General features: G+C 41.2%; 1 protein-coding gene across 2 annotated transcripts in view; it reads left to right on the top strand.

The window, feature by feature from the left end:
- The window catches only part of Sec24a (SEC24 homolog A, COPII component), a 48932-nt gene extending 26990 nt beyond the window's left edge, over positions 1-21942 (top strand). For both annotated transcript variants that reach the window (XM_090320887.1, XM_090320886.1), the window contains exons 13-24: positions 4864-4919; positions 6004-6210; positions 7536-7656; positions 8325-8483; positions 10802-10975; positions 11959-12069; positions 12969-13144; positions 14588-14725; positions 16653-16757; positions 18202-18294; positions 19790-19893; positions 21481-21942. In XM_090320887.1, the coding sequence (XP_090177013.1) occupies positions 4864-4919; positions 6004-6210; positions 7536-7656; positions 8325-8483; positions 10802-10975; positions 11959-12069; positions 12969-13144; positions 14588-14725; positions 16653-16757; positions 18202-18294; positions 19790-19893; positions 21481-21595 (1559 nt within the window). In that variant the 3' untranslated portion in view covers positions 21596-21942. The remainder of the gene's footprint in view (positions 1-4863; positions 4920-6003; positions 6211-7535; positions 7657-8324; positions 8484-10801; positions 10976-11958; positions 12070-12968; positions 13145-14587; positions 14726-16652; positions 16758-18201; positions 18295-19789; positions 19894-21480) is intronic.
- The last annotated feature ends 428 nt before the right edge of the window (positions 21943-22370 follow it).

Genomic DNA, 22370 nt, shown 5'->3' with positions numbered 1-22370 from the left:
TCTGTGCTCAAAGCTAGCACTCTACCACTTGAGCCACAACACTACTTCTGGCTTTTTCGGAGTGGTTAGTTTATTGGAGATTAGAATTTCCAGACTTTCCTGCCTGGTCTGGCTTTGAATTGTGATTCTCAGATTTAGCCTCCTGATTAGCTAGGATTATAAAACTTTTTTATTTTTATTTTTCCCATCAGTCCTGGGGCTTGAACTCAGAGCCTGAGCACTGTCCTTGGGCTTTCTTCAAGGCCAGCATTCTACCACTTGAGCCACAGCACCACTTCTGACTTTTCTGTGTATGTGCTACCAAGGAATCGAACCTGGGTCTTTGTGTATATTAGGTAACCACTCTACTACTAGGCCAGAATAAAACTTTTTTTAAAAGTCAATTTAAGCTGGATGGGGTGGGTCATGCCTGTTAACCTAGCTACTCAGGAGGCTAAGATCTGAGGATCAAGGTTCAATGCCAGCCAGGGCACAAAAGGCCCTGAGACTCTTATCGCCAATTAACCTCTAGAAAATAAATGGAAGTGGGGCTTGGCTCAAGGATAGGGCAGTAGCCTTGAGCTCAGGGACAGTGCTCAGGCCTGGTTCAAGCCCCATGATCCACACCCCCCCCCCCCCCAAAAAAAAAAGCTCAAAGCCAGACATAGTGGCTTTTGTGTGTAATTCTAGCTACCCATGAGGCTGAGATCTGGAGGATTGTGGTTTGAAATCAACCCAGATAGAAAAGTGTATGGATATGCAGTGGTAGAGTGCTGGCTCTGAGTAAGAAAATCAGTGAGAATATGAGGCTCAGAGTTCAAGCCTCAGTTGTACCACAGATGGAAGGAAGGAAGAAATGGAGGGTGGGAGAGAAGGAGCCAGGCAGGCAAAGAAGTTCAGGTGGTGCATGCTTACCTAGCACGTATGAGGCCCTGTGTTTAATCCCCAGTACTGGAAAACAGAAAAGTTTTTTGACTGGAGCTCAGTGTTGCCTTAGGTTTAAACGCTAGTACTGTGAAAAACAAACAGGGGGCTGGGAGTTTGGCCTAGCTGGAGTGCTTGCCTAGCATGTACAAAGGCCCGGGCATAATTCTTTAACAAATAAAAATTTTACCCTATTAAGAATTCACTTGTTTTGTAAGTGGCACTATGTCTCAAGGGATAGGGGAGGTAGCCTTCACAAACATTGATACCCTTTCTCATGTCTGGGTCCCCATTTCCCTTCCCCTGCACCCCTGCCCTTCCTCTTGTTTCCCCCCCTTCCCTATCCGATTTAAAATAACCAAATAAGCATATATACAATAAATATATCAGATAACAAGGTGAAATACTGTAACAATATGAGATAACCAAGGGACAGCAAAAGAGATGAGAGATAACATAGTACATTAAGGACAGCAATCACTCATTCTGTGGCTTTTGTTTCTATATCCTGGAGGTCCTTTCGTTTAGGGTCATACTATATGGCCTTATGTATCTAGTTTTGTGCCACTTCATATTCTTTGGGGGCATGGCTCTTGTTTTTTAAAATGGAAAAATAGCTGGGGCTGGAAGTATAGCCTAGTGATAGTTTGTTCACCTAGCATGCACAAAGCCCTGGGTTCAATTCCCCAGAACCACATACGCAGAAAAAGCTGGAAGTGGCACTGTGGCTCAAATAGCAGAGCACTAGTCCTAAACAAAAAGTGTCTAAAGACAGTGCCCAGGCCCTGAGTTCAACCTCAGGACTGGCAAAAAGAAAAAAAGAAAAAGATAATGAATCTTGAAAACATTTTATTTCAAGTGCAGGCAGTCACCAAAGACTATATACAATGGTATAATTATGTTTGTTTGATTATTATGCCAGTCCCATGGCTTGAACACATAGCTGGTGTTCTGCCACGAGTCACACTTCCAGGCTGGCATTCTGCTTATATTAATTGGACATGAGTCTCTGGAACTTTTTAATTTTTCTCCAGTCTTGGATCTTGAACTCTAGGCCTAGGCACTGTCCCTGAGTCTGTGCTCAGGGCTATCTCTGCTCTACCACTTGAACCACAGAGCCACTTCCTGGACTTTTCAGCCCCACTGGCTTCAAACCACAATCCTCATCAGATCTCAACCTCCTGAGTAATTTGATTATAATTATGAGCCACCAACACCTTGCTTTGTGTGGTTCTCTTTATATGAAATGCCCTCAGTATACCTCCAAAGGAACAGAAAGAGAGTTGCCAGGAACCTGGGTAAACTGTTACTGGTTTTAGTTTCTTTTTGAGATAAAGTACAGCTCTGTGAGCAGACTAATCAGGGTACTGTTTTTTGGTTGTTTTTGTGATGCTGAGGATCAAAACCAAGGCTGTATCATTGAGTCACATCACCAGTCTAAAATTGTACTCTTTGAAGGTAAAATATATGACATGTGAATTATATCCCAGTTAAGTTGTTAATTTACTTTTGTTTTCTGAGATAGGATCTTGCTAGGTAGCCCAAGCTAACCTTCAACTCACAATTTGATTATCTACATGCCTTGGTGTAACTTCAGGTTGGGATTTCAGGTGTACATGACCATGTTTGGCTTCTAAAACTGCTAAAAACTGAAAAAAGAAGGAAGAGTTTCAAAGTATATACTGGTTTTATTATATTTTTTAATGCTGGTCCTGGGGCTTGAACTCAGGGCCTCGTTACTGTTACTGAGCTTTTGTGCTCAAGGCTGTCACTCTACCACTTGAGCCACAACTCTACTTCTGGCTTTTTGGTGATTAATTGGAGATAAAGGTCTCATGGATTTTTCTGCCTGGGTTTGCTTTAAACTACTATCCTCAGATCTCAGTCTCCTGAATAGCTAGGATTATAGACATGAGCCACCAGCGCCCAATTATTTATTGGCTTTTTTTTTTTCTCCCCTCTGGTCATGGGGCTTGAACTCAGGGCCTAAGTGCTATCCTTGGGCTTTCTCAAGGCTAGAGCTCTACCACTTGAGTCATAGCACTACTAACGGATTTTCTATGTGCATGGTACTGAGGAATCAAATTTGGGTCTTTGGGCATGCTAGGCAAGCATTCATATCACAAGGCCAAACTCCTGGCCTGGCATTATTTTTTACAGTCTTCTTACTCCTTTTTTTCTTTCAATGTTCTTTCCACTCAGTGAGCTTAATATCTAGCAAAATGAATTTAGTTCTAAAGTGAGGATAAGTGTGGGTCCTGAGAGGCTCAAAAGGTGGTCAGAATGAGTTCTGGTTCACTGGATTCATTGCAGAAGCTTTGGCTTGTTGAATGATAGACATTGGTAAACTATACTAACTTTGAATAAAAGCAAAATTCTTATGTGTCATATTAGTTGCTGTTAATATTTTTTTTTAAAACTTTTTTCCTTTTGTCTTTTTTATCTCCCTTCCTCTCCTTCCTTCCTTTTGATTACTTGCCAAAATTGTATCTTTGGCTGGTTTGCAGGGCCATCAATAAAAACAATTTATCAAGATACTAAATTGTTTTCAACCTAAGAATACAGGCAGTTAGAGAGCACAAGCCTACTAAGCGCTAACAGATTATTTTCTATATTTTCTTTATCCCATGTGTGTGTGTGTGTATGTATGTATGTATGTCCTGGGCCTTGAAGTGAGGGCCTGAGCACTGTCCTTGGGCTTTCTCAAGACTAGAGCTTTACCACTTGAGCTACAGCACCACTTCTGGCTTTTTTTTTTCTATGTATGTGGTACCGAAGAATTGAACCTGGGTCCTCCTGCATGCTAAGCAAGCACTCTACCACTAAACCAAACTCCCAGTCCCTCTTTCTTTTTTTCTGTTTTGTTGTTGTTGTTGTTTTTAATGTGTGTGTGTGTGTGTGTGTGTGTGTGTGTGTGTGTGTATGTTTGTTGCTTTAAAATTTCTAAAATTCTGTACCAGAATTTGAGCATAGGGTTCTGGGCTCTTGTTCATCTTTTTTGCTCACAGTTGTGGTTTGTTTATTTTTAATTTTTCTTTTTCTTTTTCGCCAGTTAGACTTGAACTCAGGGCTTGGGCACTGTCCTTGGACACTTTTTACTCAATACTAGCACTCTTGCCACTTGAGCCACCTTGCCACTTCCAGCCTTTTCTGTGTATGTGGTACCAAGGAATCGAACCCAGAGCTTTATGCATGTGAGGCAAGCCCTCTACCACTAGGCTATGGTCCAGGCCCTTACATTTTCTTTTCTTTTTTTTTTTTTTTCCCCTAGTCAGTCCTGGGGTTGAACTCAGAGCCTGGGCATTATCCCTGAGGTTCTTTTGCTCAAGGCCACTTGAGCCACAGTACCATTTCTAGCTTTTTCTACATATGTAGTACGAAGGAATTGAACCTGGATCTTTGTGCATGCTAGGCAAGCACTCTACCACTAGGCCAAACTCCTTGCCCTGTTTTTAATTTTTAATCATCCTTACTGTTTATATTGTGCCTGAGTGGGGGCCTCATGAATGCTTGGCAAATACTTTACCACTGAGCCACATTCCCTGCCCCCCCCACAGTTTAATTTGCTTACCGTTGGTGCTCTACTATTTGAGCCATGCTGCCAGTCTAACATATTTGTAATTAGTTGGAAATAGAGTCCTGCAAACTTTTCTACCTAGGATGACTTTGAGCCAAGATTCTCCAGGTCTTAGCCTCTAAGTAGCTAGAATTACGGGTGTGGCCCACCAGTGTCCCACAAGACCAGTATTTTCTAATTGGAAGGCTTCTTAGTTTTTACAAGACAGAAACGGAAAAATGTTAATAACTACACAAGTCAGTGTTTCTTTCGTGGCTTATTGAACATATGTGGACAGTGCTGTGATGGTGGAGATGGCTCTTAAGTGTGTTAATGTCATTGTGTTTAGAATTTCTCTGAAAATTACATCTTGTTTCAAATAAATATTTTCTTTATTCTTTCAGATGTTTTTGTACCTATGCCAGAGAACTTACTAGTAAATTTAAATGAAAGTAAAGAGGTAAGGAACATTTTCCTACTTGCCATGTTTAATTTAAATATTGAAGACATTTTTTTTAAGTGAACTCTTAAGCTTTATTTCTTTCCTTGACATTTCTAGGATATGTGGCATTTTATATTTGCTGTTAGTTTAACAGCAAACATAAATATATTTGCTGGGTTTACCCTTGTGCTGGTCACTTTTAAGTCTAATACAGCAAGTTATTTGTAGTAGAGTAGAAGATAAGCCTCTTCCAGAAGGAAGAGCACTCGAAGACCTGACCTGCCAGCCCTGTGGGAAGGGGGAGGGTTGCTGAGAGAACACTATGGTCACTGCACGGAAGCACATTAGCCAGCCTGCTCTCAGTGCCCTTTGCTTTTCTGATTCACAGAGTGTCATTGGGGTCAGTTCAGAAGAAACTCTAATTACCTGCCTGGAAATTGCCCCGACATAATACAGTGAGAGGTGAACAGAATGTGTCTGAAGGGGGGATGTTGTCTACCCTGTACATGCATACATGCCGTAGGGGTAACATCTTAACTAGCAAGTCTAAGGTCTCTGCTGTTAGCAGTGATCGTTGTGCCTGTACAAAGTATTTTCCCCATTAATTCTCTTTGTACAACCTAACCTGCATAAGAGGTAGTTAGTTTTGACTTTGTTTTCTTTTTGTAATATCCCTAGTTAGCAAAGTTAATGGATTATGTTAGTGTTTACAGTAGGGAAGATAAACTCACTTTGGAACCTAAAAGAATAAAAGCACATAGGGGTGATAGAGAAAGCCATATTTCGTGGCCTTAAAATAGATCAAATTTCTAAGTTGCAATGGTTCTTTTAGAACTTTTGGACTTACAGTCTTGCTGGACTATTGCATGTGCAAGAACTGTAAGGCTCCAGTTCTGATGTCTTGCTTGCCAATATATAATGTTGACTTAAAATGGCTTTCTTGTCATTTGACCAACTTCATTGTTTACTGTTAAGTGTCTGTAGATTTTCTGACCGTCATCATGACTCAGTGTCTTGTCTGCTCTATTAGACACTACTGACCTATTATGAAAAAAAAAATTTAAATTGTTAACACTTGTTTTTTCTTGTTTTATTTCCCAAGCTTGTTCAAGATTTACTGAAGACTTTGCCACAAATGTTTACCAAGACCCTGGAGACCCAGAGTGCTTTGGGTCCTGCACTTCAGGCTGCCTTTAAGCTGATGTCCCCAACTGGTGGTAGAATGTCTGTCTTTCAAACCCAACTCCCAACTCTTGGTGTCGGAGCCCTTAAACCACGAGAAGAGCCCAATCAAAGGTCATCTGCTAAGGTTAGAAATCATTAAGTTTTGATATGATTTATCTTGGTGCTTTGTGTGGTGACACAGCTTATTCCATTTCCTTTTTTCAATTGTGGGGAAGAAATAGGTAAAGTTGTTCATGTTTATATAGATGTACCTATTTTTTGTTCTATCTGATTTACTTATTATTACCTGGTACTTTATCTGATTTACTTATTATTACCTGGTACTTTATCTGATTTACTTATTATTACCTGGTACTAGCAATCCAGCAAAACTTTAATGAAAAAGTCCAAAAGACCAAGATATACTTGTTATGGACAGACAGAAATGACAAGTTAGAGAAGTGGCACTGTGGCTCAAGGGGTAGGGTGGTAGCCTTGAGCTGAGGGACAATGCCCAGACCCAGAGTTCAGGTTCCACAACTGACCCCCCCCCCAAAAAAGGGGGGGGGGATGACCAGATAGAAAAAATCACAATTTCACATACTGACAGCTTTTGAGCATCTTATGTATATAAACTTAAAAGTTTGAGAGAAAGACTAATGCATGATGCTACTTGTGGAGTTCGTTTATTGGAGATAAGAGTCTCACAGACTTTCCTGCCCAGGCTGGCTTTAAACCACAATCCTCAGATTACAGCCTCCTGAGTAGCTAGGATGACAGATGTGAGCCATTGGCCCTAGCGCGCGCGCGCATGCACACACACACACACACACATGCACACCCTTCCTGGTTTTTTTGAAGTGGTGCTAGAGTCTGAAGCACACACGCACACACGCGTGCGCGCACACACACACACACCCTTACACCCTTCCTGGTTTTTTTGAAGTGGTGCTAGAGTCTGAAGCCAAGGCATCAAAATTCTTCTTTTTTTTTTTCTGTGAGATTCTTTTTTATTGTCAGGGTAATGTATAGAGAGATTACAGTTGCATTCGTCAGATAGTAGGTGCATTACTTCTCATACATTGATAGCCCTTCTCATGTTTTTGTCCCCATTTCCCTCCTTCTGTCCCTAGGTATAGAAAATTCTTAAACAGTACATGTCATTTCTTTTTTGATGATCTTTGGGACAGTCTTGTTATGTAGCTTAGACTGGACTCAAACTTTCTCCTCTGCCTTCTAAATATTGGAGTTGAGGCATGACCTATCATACTAGGCCAGTATGATTCTTGATGGAAAAAAAATGGAATATTATAATAAAACAAAAGAATTGGATAGAATGTCCAGGGATCATTGTTATCTATGTAAGAGAGAGGTAGAGTAACCATGTTATAATAGTTGTATATACATGTAGATAACTACAGTTAGGGATAATTTAATTATTTGAAAATCATTTTTTATTATTATTAATAGGAAATACACCTGACACCATCTACTGACTTCTATAAGAAATTAGCCTTGGACTGTTCTGGTCAGCAGGTAGCTGTTGACTTATTCCTTCTCAGTGGGCAGTATTCTGATTTGGCTTCTTTGGGTAAGTTCTTAAGATAGTAAATGAATATCAAAATAGCATTTATATAATGGCATTCTAAAGGGGGAAGCAGGGTAAAAATAATTTTTATTCCTTTGGGAGAATTAATCAGCCAGGTTTTATTTCATTTTGTGTTTTAAGTGTCTATTTTGAAATAAGGGGCTAGGAATATGGGTTTAGTGATAGAATGCTTTTCCTAGCATGCATGAAGCCCTGGGTTTGATTCCTCAGTCCCACATAAACAGAAAATACCAGTAATCACGCAATGGCTCAAGTGGTAGAGCGCTAGCCTTGAGCAAAAGAAGCTTAGAAACAGTGCCTAGTCCCTGAGTACAAGGCCCAGGACTGGCCAAAGAAAAGAAATCCTAGCTACTCAGGAGATTGGGTTGAGAGGGATGAGGCCTGCCCTGTAAAAAGTTCAAGAGACCTCATCTAAGCTGAAAAAGCTGGAATAGTGGCATGCCACTAAGAAAGCGTGAATAGTATTTTAGTCTAGGCCAGCCCAAGCAAAAAGCAAGACTCTTCCTCAGATTAACCAGAGTACAAAGGGATGGAGATGTGGCTCAAGTGATAAAGTACCTTCCTGGCAAATATAAAGCCCTGAATTTAAACCCCAATGCTAAAAAAAATAAAATAAAATAAATTAAAAATGAGTGTGTCTTCTCTTCCAGGTTGTATTTCTCGATACTCAGCAGGGAGTGTTTATTACTATCCATCATACCATCATCAGCACAATCCAGTTCAAGTACAGAAATTGCAGAAAGAACTACAGCGGTACCTCACTCGCAAGATTGGCTTTGAGGCAGTTATGAGAATTCGATGCACCAAAGGTGGGGACATTTTTTTCCATCTAGGTATAAATACTGTTTCTTATGTCCATCTATATACATAAATGTTCTCACCTAGTCTTACCTAAAGATTTACGTTTATTGATCTACCTGCCTACCTATCTATCGATATCTATTTTATCTATCATTACATTATTGCTAAAAGTAAATTCCTTCCTTATTTTATTTATGCCAGTTCTGGGGCTTGAACTTGGCATGGATACTATCCCTGAGCTTCTTTGTACTCAAGGCTCTATTACTTGAGCCACTTCTGGCTTTTTCTGAGTAGTTTATTATGGGGCTGGGAATGTGGATTAATGAGAGAGTGCTTGCATAGCATGCATAAAGCCCTGGATTCCATTACTTAGTACCAAATAAACATAAAAAGAAGAGCTTGCTGGAGGATTAAGTAGTAGAGTGCTAGCCTTGAGCACAAGAAGCTTAAGGGTAGTGCCCAGGCCCTGAATTCAAGCCCCAGAACTAACAAAAAAAAGTCTCACAGACTTTCTCCCCAGGCTGGCTTTGAAATATAATCCTCAGATCAGTTTCCTGAGTAGCTAGGATTACAGGCATGAGCCAAGGGCACCTGGATTCCCTGAGGTTTGTTTTGCTCAAAGCTAGTGCTCTAACACTTGAGCCACAGTTTCCTTCTGAATTTTTTTTTTTTTTTTTGCCAGACCTGGGGCTTGAACTCAGGGCCTGAGTGCTGTCCTTCTGACTTTTTGTTGGTTAATGGGAATTAAGAGTCTCACAAAGCGGGGGCCAAGAGTTTGGCCTAGTGGTAGAGTGCTTGCCTAGCATGCACGAAGACCAGGGTTTGATTCCTTGGTACCACATACATAGGGGGGAAAATGCCAGAAGTGTTCTGTGGCTCAAGTGGTAGAGCTCTAGCCTTGAGAAAGCTCAAGGACAGTGCTCAGGCCCTGAGTTCAAGGCCCAGGACTGGCAAAAAAAAAAAAAAAAAAGCATCTCACAGAGTCAGGCACTGGTGGTTAACTCCTGTAAACCTAGCTACTCAGGAGGATCATGGTTCAAATCTAGCCCAGGCAGAAAAGTCACCTTAAGACTCTTATCTCCAATTAACCACTCAACAATTAGACTGGACGTGGTGAAATGGCATTGTGGCATGAAGTGGTAGATAACTGACCTTGAGCAAAAGATCTCAGGGACAGTGTCCAGATCTTGAGTTCAATCCTCACAACCAATCAAAAAAAAAAAAAAGGTATTTGAAAGTTTTTTATTCTTAAGAAAACATCAGCCAGGCAGTGGCTCACACCTGTAATCCTAGCTACTCAGGAGGCTGAGATCTGAGGATCAAGGTTCAAAACCAGCCCAGGCACAAAAGAACCTGAGACTCTTATCTCAAAATAACCTCTAGAAAATGGGAGGTGGGGCTTGGCTCAAGGGTAAGGTCGTAAACCTTTAGCTGAAGAGCTCAGTGACAGCACCCAGGCGAGTTCAAGCCCCATGACCCACCAAAAAAAAAAAAAAAAAACAACTCAAGGACTGTGCCTAGTCCCTGAGTTTAAACCCGTGACAGACCAAAAACTAATTAACCAGCACACACTTGGTACCCATGGCTCATGGCCTGTAATCTTAGCTACTCAGGAAGCTGAAATCTGAAGATTGAGTTTGAAGCCAGCCCATGCAGAAAAGAGTCTGTGAGACTCTTTTCTCTAATTAACCAACAATAAGCCAAAAGTGGAACAGTCTTTCAAGTGGTAGAACCTGAGCCTAACAGCATAAGGCTTGGAGTGTTTCTCCAAAAGGTACTTATTACCCTTCAACAAACTAAAAACTGTGTATTATCTAAACTGCTTTTTACTATTTGATAAATGACTAAGATAAAATACAAGTTTTTTTAGGGTATGGGCATGGCTCAAGTGGTTGAGCGTCATCCAGTGAATGAAAGTATCAGATACTGAGTTCAAGTCCTGAACAACAACAAAAAGGCCAGGAGTTTGGCCTAGTGGTGGAGTGTTTACCTAGCATGCACGAAGACCCAGGTTTGATTCCTCAGTACCACATACATAGAAAAATCTGGAAGTGGTGCTGTGGCTCAAGTGGTAGAGTGCTGGCCTTGAGGAAAGCCCAGGGACAGTGCTCAAGCCCTGAGTTCAATGCCCAGGACTGGCAAGAAGAATAAAAGAGATATCTATAAATAAGCATATTAAGGTCATTTTGAGGGCTGGGAAGAAGCTCAGTGGCAAAATGTTTACATAACAAGTGCAATGTTCAGGATTTGATCCCCAGTTTCAAAAAAAGAAAAGACAAGAAACAAAATATAGTTAAAGTCAATTTGATAACTTTTTCTCTTTCAGGTCTTTCCATTCATACCTTCCATGGGAACTTCTTTGTACGTTCAACAGACTTACTGTCTCTACCCAACGTCAACCCTGATGCTGGGTATGCAGTACAGATGTCAGTAGAAGAGAGTCTTACTGACACTCAATTGGTTTCTTTTCAGTCAGCACTCTTGTATACCTCAAGCAAAGGTAAGTGTACAAAAAATATAATAACGGGAGATCTACCCTCTTATAAAATTTATACATGTACAATACAGTATTTTCATTTTGAGCATAATATTAAGGCAAGTTTTTCTTTCTTCTTTTTTCTTTTCTTTTTTTTTTTTTTGTCAGTCCGGGGCTTGGCTCAGGGTCTGAGCACTGTCCTTGGACTTTCTCAAGGCTAGACCTCTACCACTTGAGCCACAGCACCACTTCTGGCTTTTTTCTATGTATGTGGTACCAAAGAATCGAACCTGGGTCTTTGTGTATGGTAGGCAAGCACTCTACTACTAGGCCAAACACCCAGCTCCTAAGGCAAGTTTTTCTATAGTCTATTATAAACTGTTTTCCTTGGAATAATTAATAATTTTGTTAAATCATAAAGGAGGCTAACGGGGCAGGAGTTTGGTCTAGTGGTAGAGTGCTTGCCTAGCATGCACAAAGAGCCAGGTTCAATTCCTCAGTACCACGTGCATAGAAAAAGCCGGAAGTGGTACTGTGGCTCAAGTTGCAGACCACTAGCCTTGAGAAAGCCCAAAGACAGTGCTCAGACCCTGAGTTCAAGCCCCACAATTGGCACACATAAAAAAAAGAGGGGGGGGGGAGCTGAACACTGGTGGTTCATGACTAGCTGACTAGCTACTCAGAAGGCTAAGATCTGAGGATCAAGGTTCAAAGCCAGCCTGGGCACAAAAGGACCTGAGGCTCTTATCTCCAAGTAACTTCTAAAAAATGGGAAATGGGGCTTGGCTCAAGGGTAGGGCAGTAGCCTTGAGCTAAAGAGCTCATGGACAGTGCCCAGAACAACTTCAAGCCCTATGACACCCCCCGCCACAAAAGAAAAGGGGGGAGAGTGTTGATACAATCTCTGCATTCTGGGTGATCCCACCTGCCTCTATACCGAAAGGAACTGATTTCATCATTTTGTTTTGGCGTTATCTACCCCTTACCATCCTGTGTTTTCCCCAAAGGTGAAAGACGAATCCGTGTCCATACTTTGTGTTTGCCTGTAGTTGCTACTCTGAATGAGGTCTTTCTTGGAGCTGATGTTCAAGCAATTGCAGGATTATTGGCCAATATGGGTAAGAGCTACTGTTATGTGTAACTATTTTACAAATAAAGTCAGATCCACATATTTTTGTTTTCCTTTAAGTAATTAGCTTTTTTAAGAAGTTTAATTCTCCAAAAAGAAATGTACTCATAGCTGGGCACTCATGGTTCACACCTATAATCCTAGCTACTCTGGAGGCTAAGACTTGAGGATCACTGCTCAAAACCAACATGGGCAGTAATGCCCATGAGACTTTTTTTTGTGGGTCATAGGGCTTGAATTAGGCCTGGGCGCTGTCCCTGAGCTCTTCAGCTCAAGACTACCACACTACCCTGGAGCCACAGCCCCACTTCCCATTTTCTCCATTTAAGTGGAGATAAGAGTCTCAGGTCATTTTGTGCCTGGGCTGGCTTTGAACCTTGATCCTCAGATGTTAGCCTCCTGAATAGTGAGGATTATAGGCATGAGCTAGCGGCAGCTAGATTATAAAGTATAACCTCCCTCAGAGAAGAGGGTCATTTCCTACAGACTCAAACCTGCCTAAGACTGGAATAGCCAGTTTCCAAGTTTCCTGTTGGGAGCATTTTCTTTCATGAATCCTTGCTTTAGTATCTATCGTTATATATTGTTAAAACTTGGAGATTGTAGCAAGGCATGATAATACATGGCTGTAGTCCCAGCACTCTGTCTTGGAGGCCAGCCTGGGCTACATATCATGACTTTGTCTCAAACAATAACAACGAAAAGAGCTGGAGATGTAGCTCAGTAGTAGAAAGCCTGCATTGATGCAGATTTTCATTTTGATGTAGCTCATTGCATAAATAAATTGGAGAGGAACAAGATCATATTAAAAGGCCTCTCTTGAGAACTTACTAGTGGAAATGCTAAACCTCTGTTTGTTTCTCTTGTCCCCACCCTCATCTCAATTAGCTGTTGACAGGTCTGTGACTGCCAGTCTGAGCGATGCCCGGGATGCCCTGGTGAATGCCGTCATTGACTCTCTGGCTGCTTACCGGTCTTCAGTCTTGAGTAACCAGCAGCCGGGCCTCATGGTTCCTTTCTCTTTGCGGCTTTTCCCATTGTTTGTGTTGGCTCTTCTTAAACAGGTAAGAAAAATAGAAACAAAAATAGCAACTAGCCCACTAAAAGGTCAGAAACCAAGATTTTATCCCGGGAATCTCTGAACACTGTATATGTGACTCTATGCCAGTTAAATTTTGTGAGGTCAAGACCTTACCACTCTTAATTTGAAGAGACTTTATAGTAAGAGAAAATTGGCTGACTCAGTCTGTTAAAGAACTCCCAACCTCTGTGTCTGGTTACTCTCTGTTTGATCAGACTCATCATTCACCATCCCCTGCTAGCTGAGATCCAATCATTCTGGCCTATCTTCCATAAGAATCTGAATTCCTCTAGGCACTGACCTTGAGATGTCTTTGCCAAGGATAGTGCTCTACCACTAGAGCCAAATTTCCACATCTGGATTTTTGCTGATTAATTGGAGATTGGACTTTCCTAGCCAGCTGGCTTTGAACTGCTATCCTCAGAACTAGCCTCCTGAGTTACTAAGATTATAGGTATGAGCTGCTGGCGCCAAGCAGAGTCCATTCTTTCCCGTAAGTGTTGAGCTCTTTCTGTGGGCCAGATTCTGATGTATTTATGGGAGAGACAGTAGTGACTAAGATGTTTTTAAGCCCTGTTCCCCCAAATTGATGCTGTAGAGCTCTGAGAATAGGGCAACTATTGCTGGACATGAGAAACAGTTGGGTTCTGTAGGACGGTAACTCTGCAAGAACATCCAGGCAGTATTTACCTTTGACATGTGACAGATTATTTTCTACTCTGCTGTCCTTATTTGTATTATTTCTTTTGCTGTTGATTCCCAAACTTTGGTATATTGTTTGATTTTTTTTTTTTTTTTTTTTTTTTGGTGGGTCATGGGGCTTGAACTCAGGGCCACAGTCCTGAAGCTCTTCAGCTCAAGGCTAGTGCTCTTAAGATTTGAGCCGCAGTGCCACTTCTGGTTTTCTAGTGATTAATTGGAAATAACAGTCTCCCAGACCTTAGTGCCTAGGCTGGCTTTGAATCTTGATCCTCAGATCTCAGCCTCCTGAGTAGCTAGGATTACAATAGCCACCTGCCTATTGTTTGATTTTAATTATGGGAGAAATGATGATAGTCACTATTAGTTGTTACCCATCATTTATAGGACACTTTTTGGCCCTTCATGTAGACCTTTGTCATCTGCTATTTACCTTGTCTTCCTCATGACGCTGAAATTATTCTATCTCCATCAGTATGTGGTAGATAAGAGTATTTAGCCTGTTCTATTGATTAGAAAACAGTGCCCAAGAAGACAGTATTTTAAAAGGTAAGGTTGTAGTCACATTTTAATACATGTGTGTGACTTCTTAGATTCTTTTAGAAAATAATTTACACTAAATTTGCTAACTTTATCTTGATGATATTCTTTCAACAGATGAACATTTATAGACTTCTGTCTTTCTTAAATGTCTTTTTCAATGGACATTGGTTTGTCTTTATTATAGAAATCATTCCAGACTGGGACAAATGCACGTCTAGATGAACGCATTTTTGCTATGTGTCAAGTGAAAAACCAGCCCTTGGTTCATCTTATGCTGACAACACATCCCAGTTTGTATAGAGTTGACAACCTCTCAGATGAGGTAAGATAAATTCCCTTTGTATTGACTTGTTTTTTTAAAAAAAGAAAGTCTATAAGCTTGATTCTAGTTAGTGTAGTACAGGAATAAAGGCTTTATAGTTTTTCTTTGCTGGTTATATGTACAGAAACTTTGGTTTGTACAGGTGCTGATGGCTTACTTCTGTAATCCAGTTACTAAAGATACTGAGTCAAAATTTGAAGCCAAGCAAGAAAAGTTGATGAGGCCGGGAGTTTGGCCTAGTGGTTAAAGTGCTTGCCTAGCATGCATGAAGACCCGGGTTCGATTCCTCGGTACCACATACATAGAAAAAGCCGGAAGTGGTGCTGAGACTCAAGTGGTAGACCTCTAGCCTTGAGAAAGTCCAAGGACAGTGCTCAGGCCCGGAGCTCAAGCCCACGACTGGCAAAAAAAAAAAAAAAAAGAAAGAAAAGTTGATGAGACTCTTATTCCAATAAAGTACACACACACACACACACACACACACACACACACACACACGCCAGAAGTATGTCTGTGATTTTAGTGGTAGAGCACTAGCCTTGAGCAAAAGAAGCTCAGGTTCAGGATATTGGTCAGGCCTTGAGTTCAAGCCCCAGGACTGGCACACAAAAAAAGAAAGTTTAGTTCAAGGAAGCTCCTGAGAATAATACTTTTACTTACTTAACTTTGCTAAGATAGATCTCTAGAGCAGGCTGAGAAATGAAGACATTGTCAAATTGACCAGAGCCAATTTCTTTGTTTCAACAAATAATCTGAAAGATTCATAGCAGAACTCAGGACCTGACTATTGTACTTGGGCTTTTTCCTCAAAGCTAGCAAGCACTTTACCACTTGAGCTACAGTACCACTTACAGCTTTCTTCTATATATGTGATACCGAGGAATTGAACCCAGGTCTTCATGCATGCTAGGCAAGCACTCTATCACTAAGCTAAACTCCTGGCCCCAAATTATTGTTAATTAAAAAAATTACCTTGCTGGGCGTGGTGACTCTTGCCTGTAATCCTAGCTACTCAGGAGGCTGAGATGTCAGGATCAAGGTTCAAAGCCAGCCCCGGCAAAAGAGGACCTGAGACTGTTATCTTCATTTAACCTCTAGAAAATGGGAAGTGGGGCTGTGGCTCCAGGGTAGTGTGGTAGTCTTGAGCTGGAGAGCTCAGGGACAATGCCCAGGCCCAGGGATAGGGCAGTAGCCTTGAGCTAAAGAGCTCAATGACAGCACCCAGGCCTAGTTCAAGCCACATGACCAACCCCCCCCCCAAAAAATAATACTTTGCTTTTGATAGGATATTTATTCAAATCATAAGCCTAAAATATTAAATCATAATCTTTCAAAAAACTGTGATCAGGCATATATACATATAAATATATAAAGATATGCATGTATATATACATGTATACACACACACACACACACACACACACACACACACACACACACACACACGTGCGCGCGCGCATGCGCGCGCACGTGCACGAAATGATGCTTTGGTTAAAATAAAGTGCCAGCCTCAGTGCCAGCACCACAATTGGGCGGGGGGGGGGGGCAGAGCAGTGGAGTTAATTTGTTTTTTTTTGGTATTTATAGTGTCTTTGTTTTATTTTATTTATTTATTTATTTTTTTGCCAGTCCTGGGCTTGAGCTCAGGCCCTGAGCACTGTCCTTGGACTTTCTCAAGGCTAGAGCTCTACCACTTGAGCCTCAGCACCACTTCTGGCTTTTTATCTATGTATGTGGTACCGAGGAATCATGCATGCTAGGCAAGCACTTTAACCACTAGGCCAAACTCCCGGCCCCAGTGTCTTTGTTTTAAAGAAGTGGTATTCACCAAAGGAAGGCCCATACTCTTAGAGGTAACATTATTCCATGGTTACTATGATTTAATTAATCTATCTTCTATATCTTAACCTTTCCTTTAACCTCTCAGGGAGCACTGAACATCAGTGATCGAACCATCCCTCAACCCCCCATTCTTCAGCTCTCAGTGGAGAAGTTGAGCAGAGATGGCGCTTTCCTCCTGGATGCAGGCTCTGTGAGTGGTTTGGCTTATCCTGGACCTTCTCATTCTGTACCACTGTACCTTGTCAGCATTTAGCTTCTTCCCCTTAATATCTCCTCTGGAACAGACTGTATGTATTCTCTCTAACCTGCATATATTTATGTTAGCCCTTTGATCCTGCCACAGTCTCATTGCTTCATGCATTGAGATACTGATTGTACTATCACAATTTGTACCTCCTCACTAAATACACCTGTTCTTTTGCTCTTTTAAACCATCAAAAAACTAAACATAGAACTTCCTGTGAGCCAGGTAAGGTGGTTCAAATCTGTAATCCTAACTCTCAGGAGGCTGAGATTTGAAGATTGCAGTTCAAAGCCAGCGTGGGCACTAAAGACCGTGAACGACTCTTATCTCCAATTAATTACTAGAAAACTGGAAGTAGCACTGTGGCTCAAGGGGTAGAGTGGTAGCCGTCAGGTGAAGAGCTCAGGGACAATGCCCAGGCCCAGAGCTCAAGCCCCAAGACTGACAAACAAAAAAGGGCTGGGAGTTTGGCCTAGTGGTAGAGTGCTTGCCTAGCATGCATGAAGGCCTGGGTTCAATTCCTCAGTACCACATACATAGAAAAAAAGCCAGAAGTGGTTTTGTGGCTCAAGTGAGAGGTCTAGCCTTGACAAAGCCCAAGGACAGTGCTCAGGCCCTGAGCTCAAGGCCCAGGACTGGCAAAAAAAAAAAAGAATTTTCCTGTGATCCAGTTATATCACTCTGGGGCATCTACCCATAATTTTAAGTAAGGATTAAGTAAAGACACATCTATTAGAAAGAATAATATTATATCATTTGCAGGGAAATGGATGGATCTAGAACATGTCATACTAAGTGAGGTGAGCCAAGCATAAAAAGTCAAATGGTGTGTATGTTCTTTCTTGTAGAAGGCAGACCTAAAATATAACTGGACATGACAACTTTTACAGGGCTGTATGCATTTAACTCAAAGAGACTAAAGAAAGATACCCTTAATGGATGAACCCAAACATGTAACTCAAAGTTGTGAACATCTAAAAATACTATTTAGATTACAAATTCCAAGAAATAGAAGCATGTGTCGTTGTTGTGTTTTTTGGGGAAACATAGGAATGGAGAGAGGAAGGGTGAGCAAATTCAGTGATGATATTCAATATACACTATGTAAAAAATGAACTATGCATAGGCTAGGAGTGTGGCCAAGTGGTAGAGTGCTAGCCTAACATGCACAAAGCCCTGGGTTTGATTCTCCAGAACCATGTATACAGAAAAAGCCGGAAGTGGCGCTGTGACTCACGTGGCAGAGTGCTGGCCTTGAGCAAAAAGTGTCCAAGGACAGTGCCCAGGCCCTGTGTTCAAGCCCCAGGACTGGCAAAAAAATAAATAACCCAAAGGTAAAGCACACTTACTATTCAGCTCTCTCTCAAGGGAACTTTGTTTCTGTTTGCAGGTCCTGATGCTTTGGATTGGGAAAAACTGTGCACAGAATTTTCTCAGCCAAGTTCTAGGAGTTCAAAACTATGCATCAATTCCACAGCCTATGGTAAGATTTATTTTATAAAGTATGGCCCAAAAAATGGCTATCACACTTTAAATTAGAAATGGATGCTATGGATTTCTCCCACAGACATTTCTCTTTCAACTGAGAGCACTCATCTTGTTTTGTGTGAACAGAGACAACCTGTTGCCAGATCTATGAACTCATATGCTCAAGGAATCCTCCTACCTCAGCTTTCCAAGTAGCTTGGACTGCAAGTGCTCATCAGTGTGCCAGCCCCATTATGCTTTTTTGTTGCTGTTTTGGGGTTTGTTTGTTTTTTTTTTTTTTTTTGGCAAGTCAGTCATAGGGCTTGAACTCTGGGCCTGGGCTCTGTCCCTGAACAATTCAGCTCAAGTAGTTAATTGGATAAGAGTCACACTGTCTTTGCCAGGCTGGCTTTGAACTGAGATCCTAAGATGTTAGCCTCGTCAGTAGCTAGCATTACAGGTGTAAGCCACCGAGCCAGGCTTTTTATGGCATACTTTTATCTAGAAAGGACTAACTTTCAGACCCTGAGCAAAAACTCCTAGAAATGGCTAACCATTTAAGTAATGAAGAAATAAATTGTTCTATCTGTAATTGAGTCATTCTAATTGTTAAAATGAAGAGAAGAGGGAGAATGATCTCCTAGAGCATTGGCAAACAAGACCCACCTTTTTTTTTTTGCCAGTCCTGGGGACTGAACTCAGGGCCTGACTGCTATCCTTGGGCTTTCTCAAGGCTAGAGCCCTTCCACTTCAGCCACATCACCACTTCCAGCTTCTCTATATATGTGGTACCTAGGAATCGAACTTGGGTCTTCGTGTATGCTAGGCAAGCACTCTACCACTAGGCCAAACTGCCAGCCCCTTGTTTTGCTTAACCTCAGGGCCTGGGCACTGTCCTTGGACACTTTTTGCTCAAGGATAGCACTCTGCCACTTGAGCCACAGCAACATTTCTGGTTTTTTCTGTGTATGTGGTCCCGGGGAATCGAACCCAGGCTTTGTGCATGCTAGGTGAGCACACTACTCCTAGACCATGCTCCCAGCCCAATTCACCAGTTTTATAATTAATGATTTATTGGAACACAGCCATGTCCAGGTCCCTTATTGTTTCAGGCTACCTAAAAGCCACAGGGGCAGAGCTAAATATTTGCAACAAACATAAAATGACTTCCAAATCTAAAATATTCACTCTGTGTGTCAGTAATATTACCAGGTGACTCATAAATGTTAAAATTGGAGGCAGTGCCAGGTACTGTTGGCTCACTCCTAAAATCCTACCTACTTAGACTGAGATCTGAGAATTGTGATTTTAAAGCCAGCCTGGGCAAAAAGGTCCCAGAAGTCAAGTTGTGGCTCAAGTGGTAGAGCACCAACCTCTAGCAAAAAGCTAGAGGACAACACCCTGACCCAATTCCCAGGATTGGCACCAAATAAATAAATAAAACCGAGGGATGTTTGTAGTTCACATAGTAGTGGATGTGTAATTAGAGCTCATTTGATTTTGTGTAACAGACAGACCTTCCAGAACTTGATACACCAGAATCTGCCAGAACAATAGCTTTTATCTGTTGGCTTAGAGAACAGAGACCATTTTTCCCAGTACTTTATGTAATAAGGTAAGTCAAATTTTTCATTTGTAAAACCATTGTTTTGGCCTTTTATGGACCTGTTTTGAATGATTGATACATATGACCTAAGGCATAAGCAAACTTTTATAAGAATATGGGGGGGTGACAATTATTTTTAAACTGCTTTATAAACAATTATTAGAATTACTGAACTTTTAATAAACTTGTTGGAAAAAAGCTAACAATTTCTACGAGTTACACTATAAACTCTCCTCTGAACAAAAGAAAATGTATGTAATCAACTAAGTGTTCTCAGAAAAAGCCTATATAGGTAGCTACTTGGTGTTTGTTGTTGTTGTTGTTTTCCAGTCCTGGGGTTTGAACTCTGGGCCTGGGCTCTGTCCCTGAGTCTCTCTGTGCTCAAGCCACAGCTCTACTTCCAACTCTTTTTCGTTTTCTTTTTTTTTTTTTTTTTTTCCTGTTTATGTGGTACTGAGGAATCAAACCCAGGGCTTCATGAGTGCTAGGCCAGCATTCTACCAGTAAGCCACATTCCTAGCTATTTGTATAGCAAATAGTCGTCAGCCCTCAGTGGCTCATATCTGTGATTCCTTGCTACTCAGGAGGCTAAGCTCTAAAGATGTGGTTTGAAGCCATCCAGGTAGAAAAGTCCACAATACTCTTTTTCTCCAATTAACCACCAAAAAGCTGGAAGTGGAAGTGTGACTCAAGTAGAACTCCAGCCTTAAGTGAAAAAGCTGAGGGACAGTGCCCAGGCCTTGAGTTCAAGCCTCAGTACTGGTGTGTGGGTATGTGTGTGTGTGGTCATGATAGTTCTTATAGTAATTCTAAAGTCTGGGACAGCCAGATGCTGGTGACTCGTGCCTGTAAGGCTAGCTGCTGAGGAGGCTGAGATCTAAGTATCATGGTTTGAGTCCAGCCCAGGCAGGTTAATCTCAAATCAGCCACCTAAAAACCAGAAGTGGAGCTGTGGCTCCAAGTGATAGCACTAGCCTTGAGCAAAAGTGTGCAAGCCCTGAGTTCAAACCTCATGACCACCAGCACCAGCACCACCACCAACAACAAAAGTTTAAATGAATAAAAGTAAACAACACAATGGGGTCCGGGAGTTTGGCCTAGTGGTAGAGTGCTTGCCTTGCATGCACGAAGACCCAGGTTCGATTCCTTGGTACCACATGCACAGAAAAATCTGGAAGTGGTGCTGAGGCTCAAGTGGTAGAGCTCTAACCTTGAGAAAGTCCAAGGACAGTGCTCAAGCCCTGAGCTAAAGCCCAGGACTGGCAAAACAAAAAAAAAAAAAAAACCCACAATGGGTAGATTTGTCCCAAACTTCCTGTTGGTGGTGGTGGTAGTGGTCCTGGGGCTTGGGCGCTGCCTCTGAGCACTTACACTCAAGACTAGTGAGCATTTTCACAGCTCCACTTCCCATTTTCTGGTGGTTAATTAGAGATAAGAATCTCACAGACTTTCCTGCTTTGCTGCCTGCAGTCCTTAGATCTCAGTCTCCTGAGTAGCTAGAATTACAGGCTTAAGCCACCGATTCCTGGCTTCACTGTACTTTTACTACTGTGTTTTATCCAGTGAATATAACTGTACCTGCTTTTCATTCCTAAGGGATGAGAGTCCAATGAAAGCCAGCTTCCTTCAAAACATGGTGGAAGACAGAACTGAATCTGCATTATCGTATTATGAATTCCTCTTGCACATACAGCAGCAAGTGAATAAGTGAAGAAACCTGACTTAATTATTGCTAAGGAAATCACAATAACACAGAATTCCTGGGAATGTGTAGTACCTTTACTTTTCTATTTAAGTTTGTGAACTAAAATGTGATGATTGAGATGTTTTCACTGTGATTTCAACCAACTATAGCAAATAAAGGACCACAGCAGAGAATCAAACATGCAACTCTAAAATACTGTAATTTTCAAATCATAATATATTGATGTATGATTGAATACCTTTATTCCTTTGCTGCCAATTATGTTTGAGTTGTTGTGGATTGAAACAAGACAAAACAATGCTGCCGAGGCACAGTACATTTTGTAAAATAAAGATTTCTATGTTCTACATGTATATTTCTCATATTTTATTTTTTCTGAAATTTTGGCTGCTACATTTAAAACCTCACAAGACTAAGGGTTACAGGGAAGTTTCAAATCCATTGCTAATGATCTTTTTAAAATTGGAAAATCCAAAAATGAATAGGATGTAGAAAAATAGAATTCTTTCCTCGTACCTAGATGTTTTTTTTTTCCTTTTGAGAAAAGAATCATCATGTTAACTAAGACTAGAGTAAACTAACTCTAGTTTGAGAAGAATATGAAGTAATGGATTCAAGTTTTAAAATCTGTCAGTATTCTCTCTACTTGAAGAACAAAGTCACTTTGACTTGAAGTAAAAGCTGTAATTAGGCATTTTTCTGATTTGGTTGCTGAGGCCCTAGACATTTTATTCTGCAATGATAAAGAATTTTTTCATAGTGATAACAGGGAGATGAGAAA

This window comes from Megascapheus bottae, chromosome 29 (assembly GCF_031878675.1).
Source record: "Megascapheus bottae isolate mThoBot1 chromosome 29, mThoBot2.hap1, whole genome shotgun sequence".
NCBI classification, from domain to species: domain Eukaryota; kingdom Metazoa; phylum Chordata; class Mammalia; order Rodentia; family Geomyidae; genus Megascapheus; species Megascapheus bottae.
The sequence above is the reverse complement of the archived record's forward strand: the minus strand, read 5'-3'. Positions and strand labels throughout refer to the sequence as shown.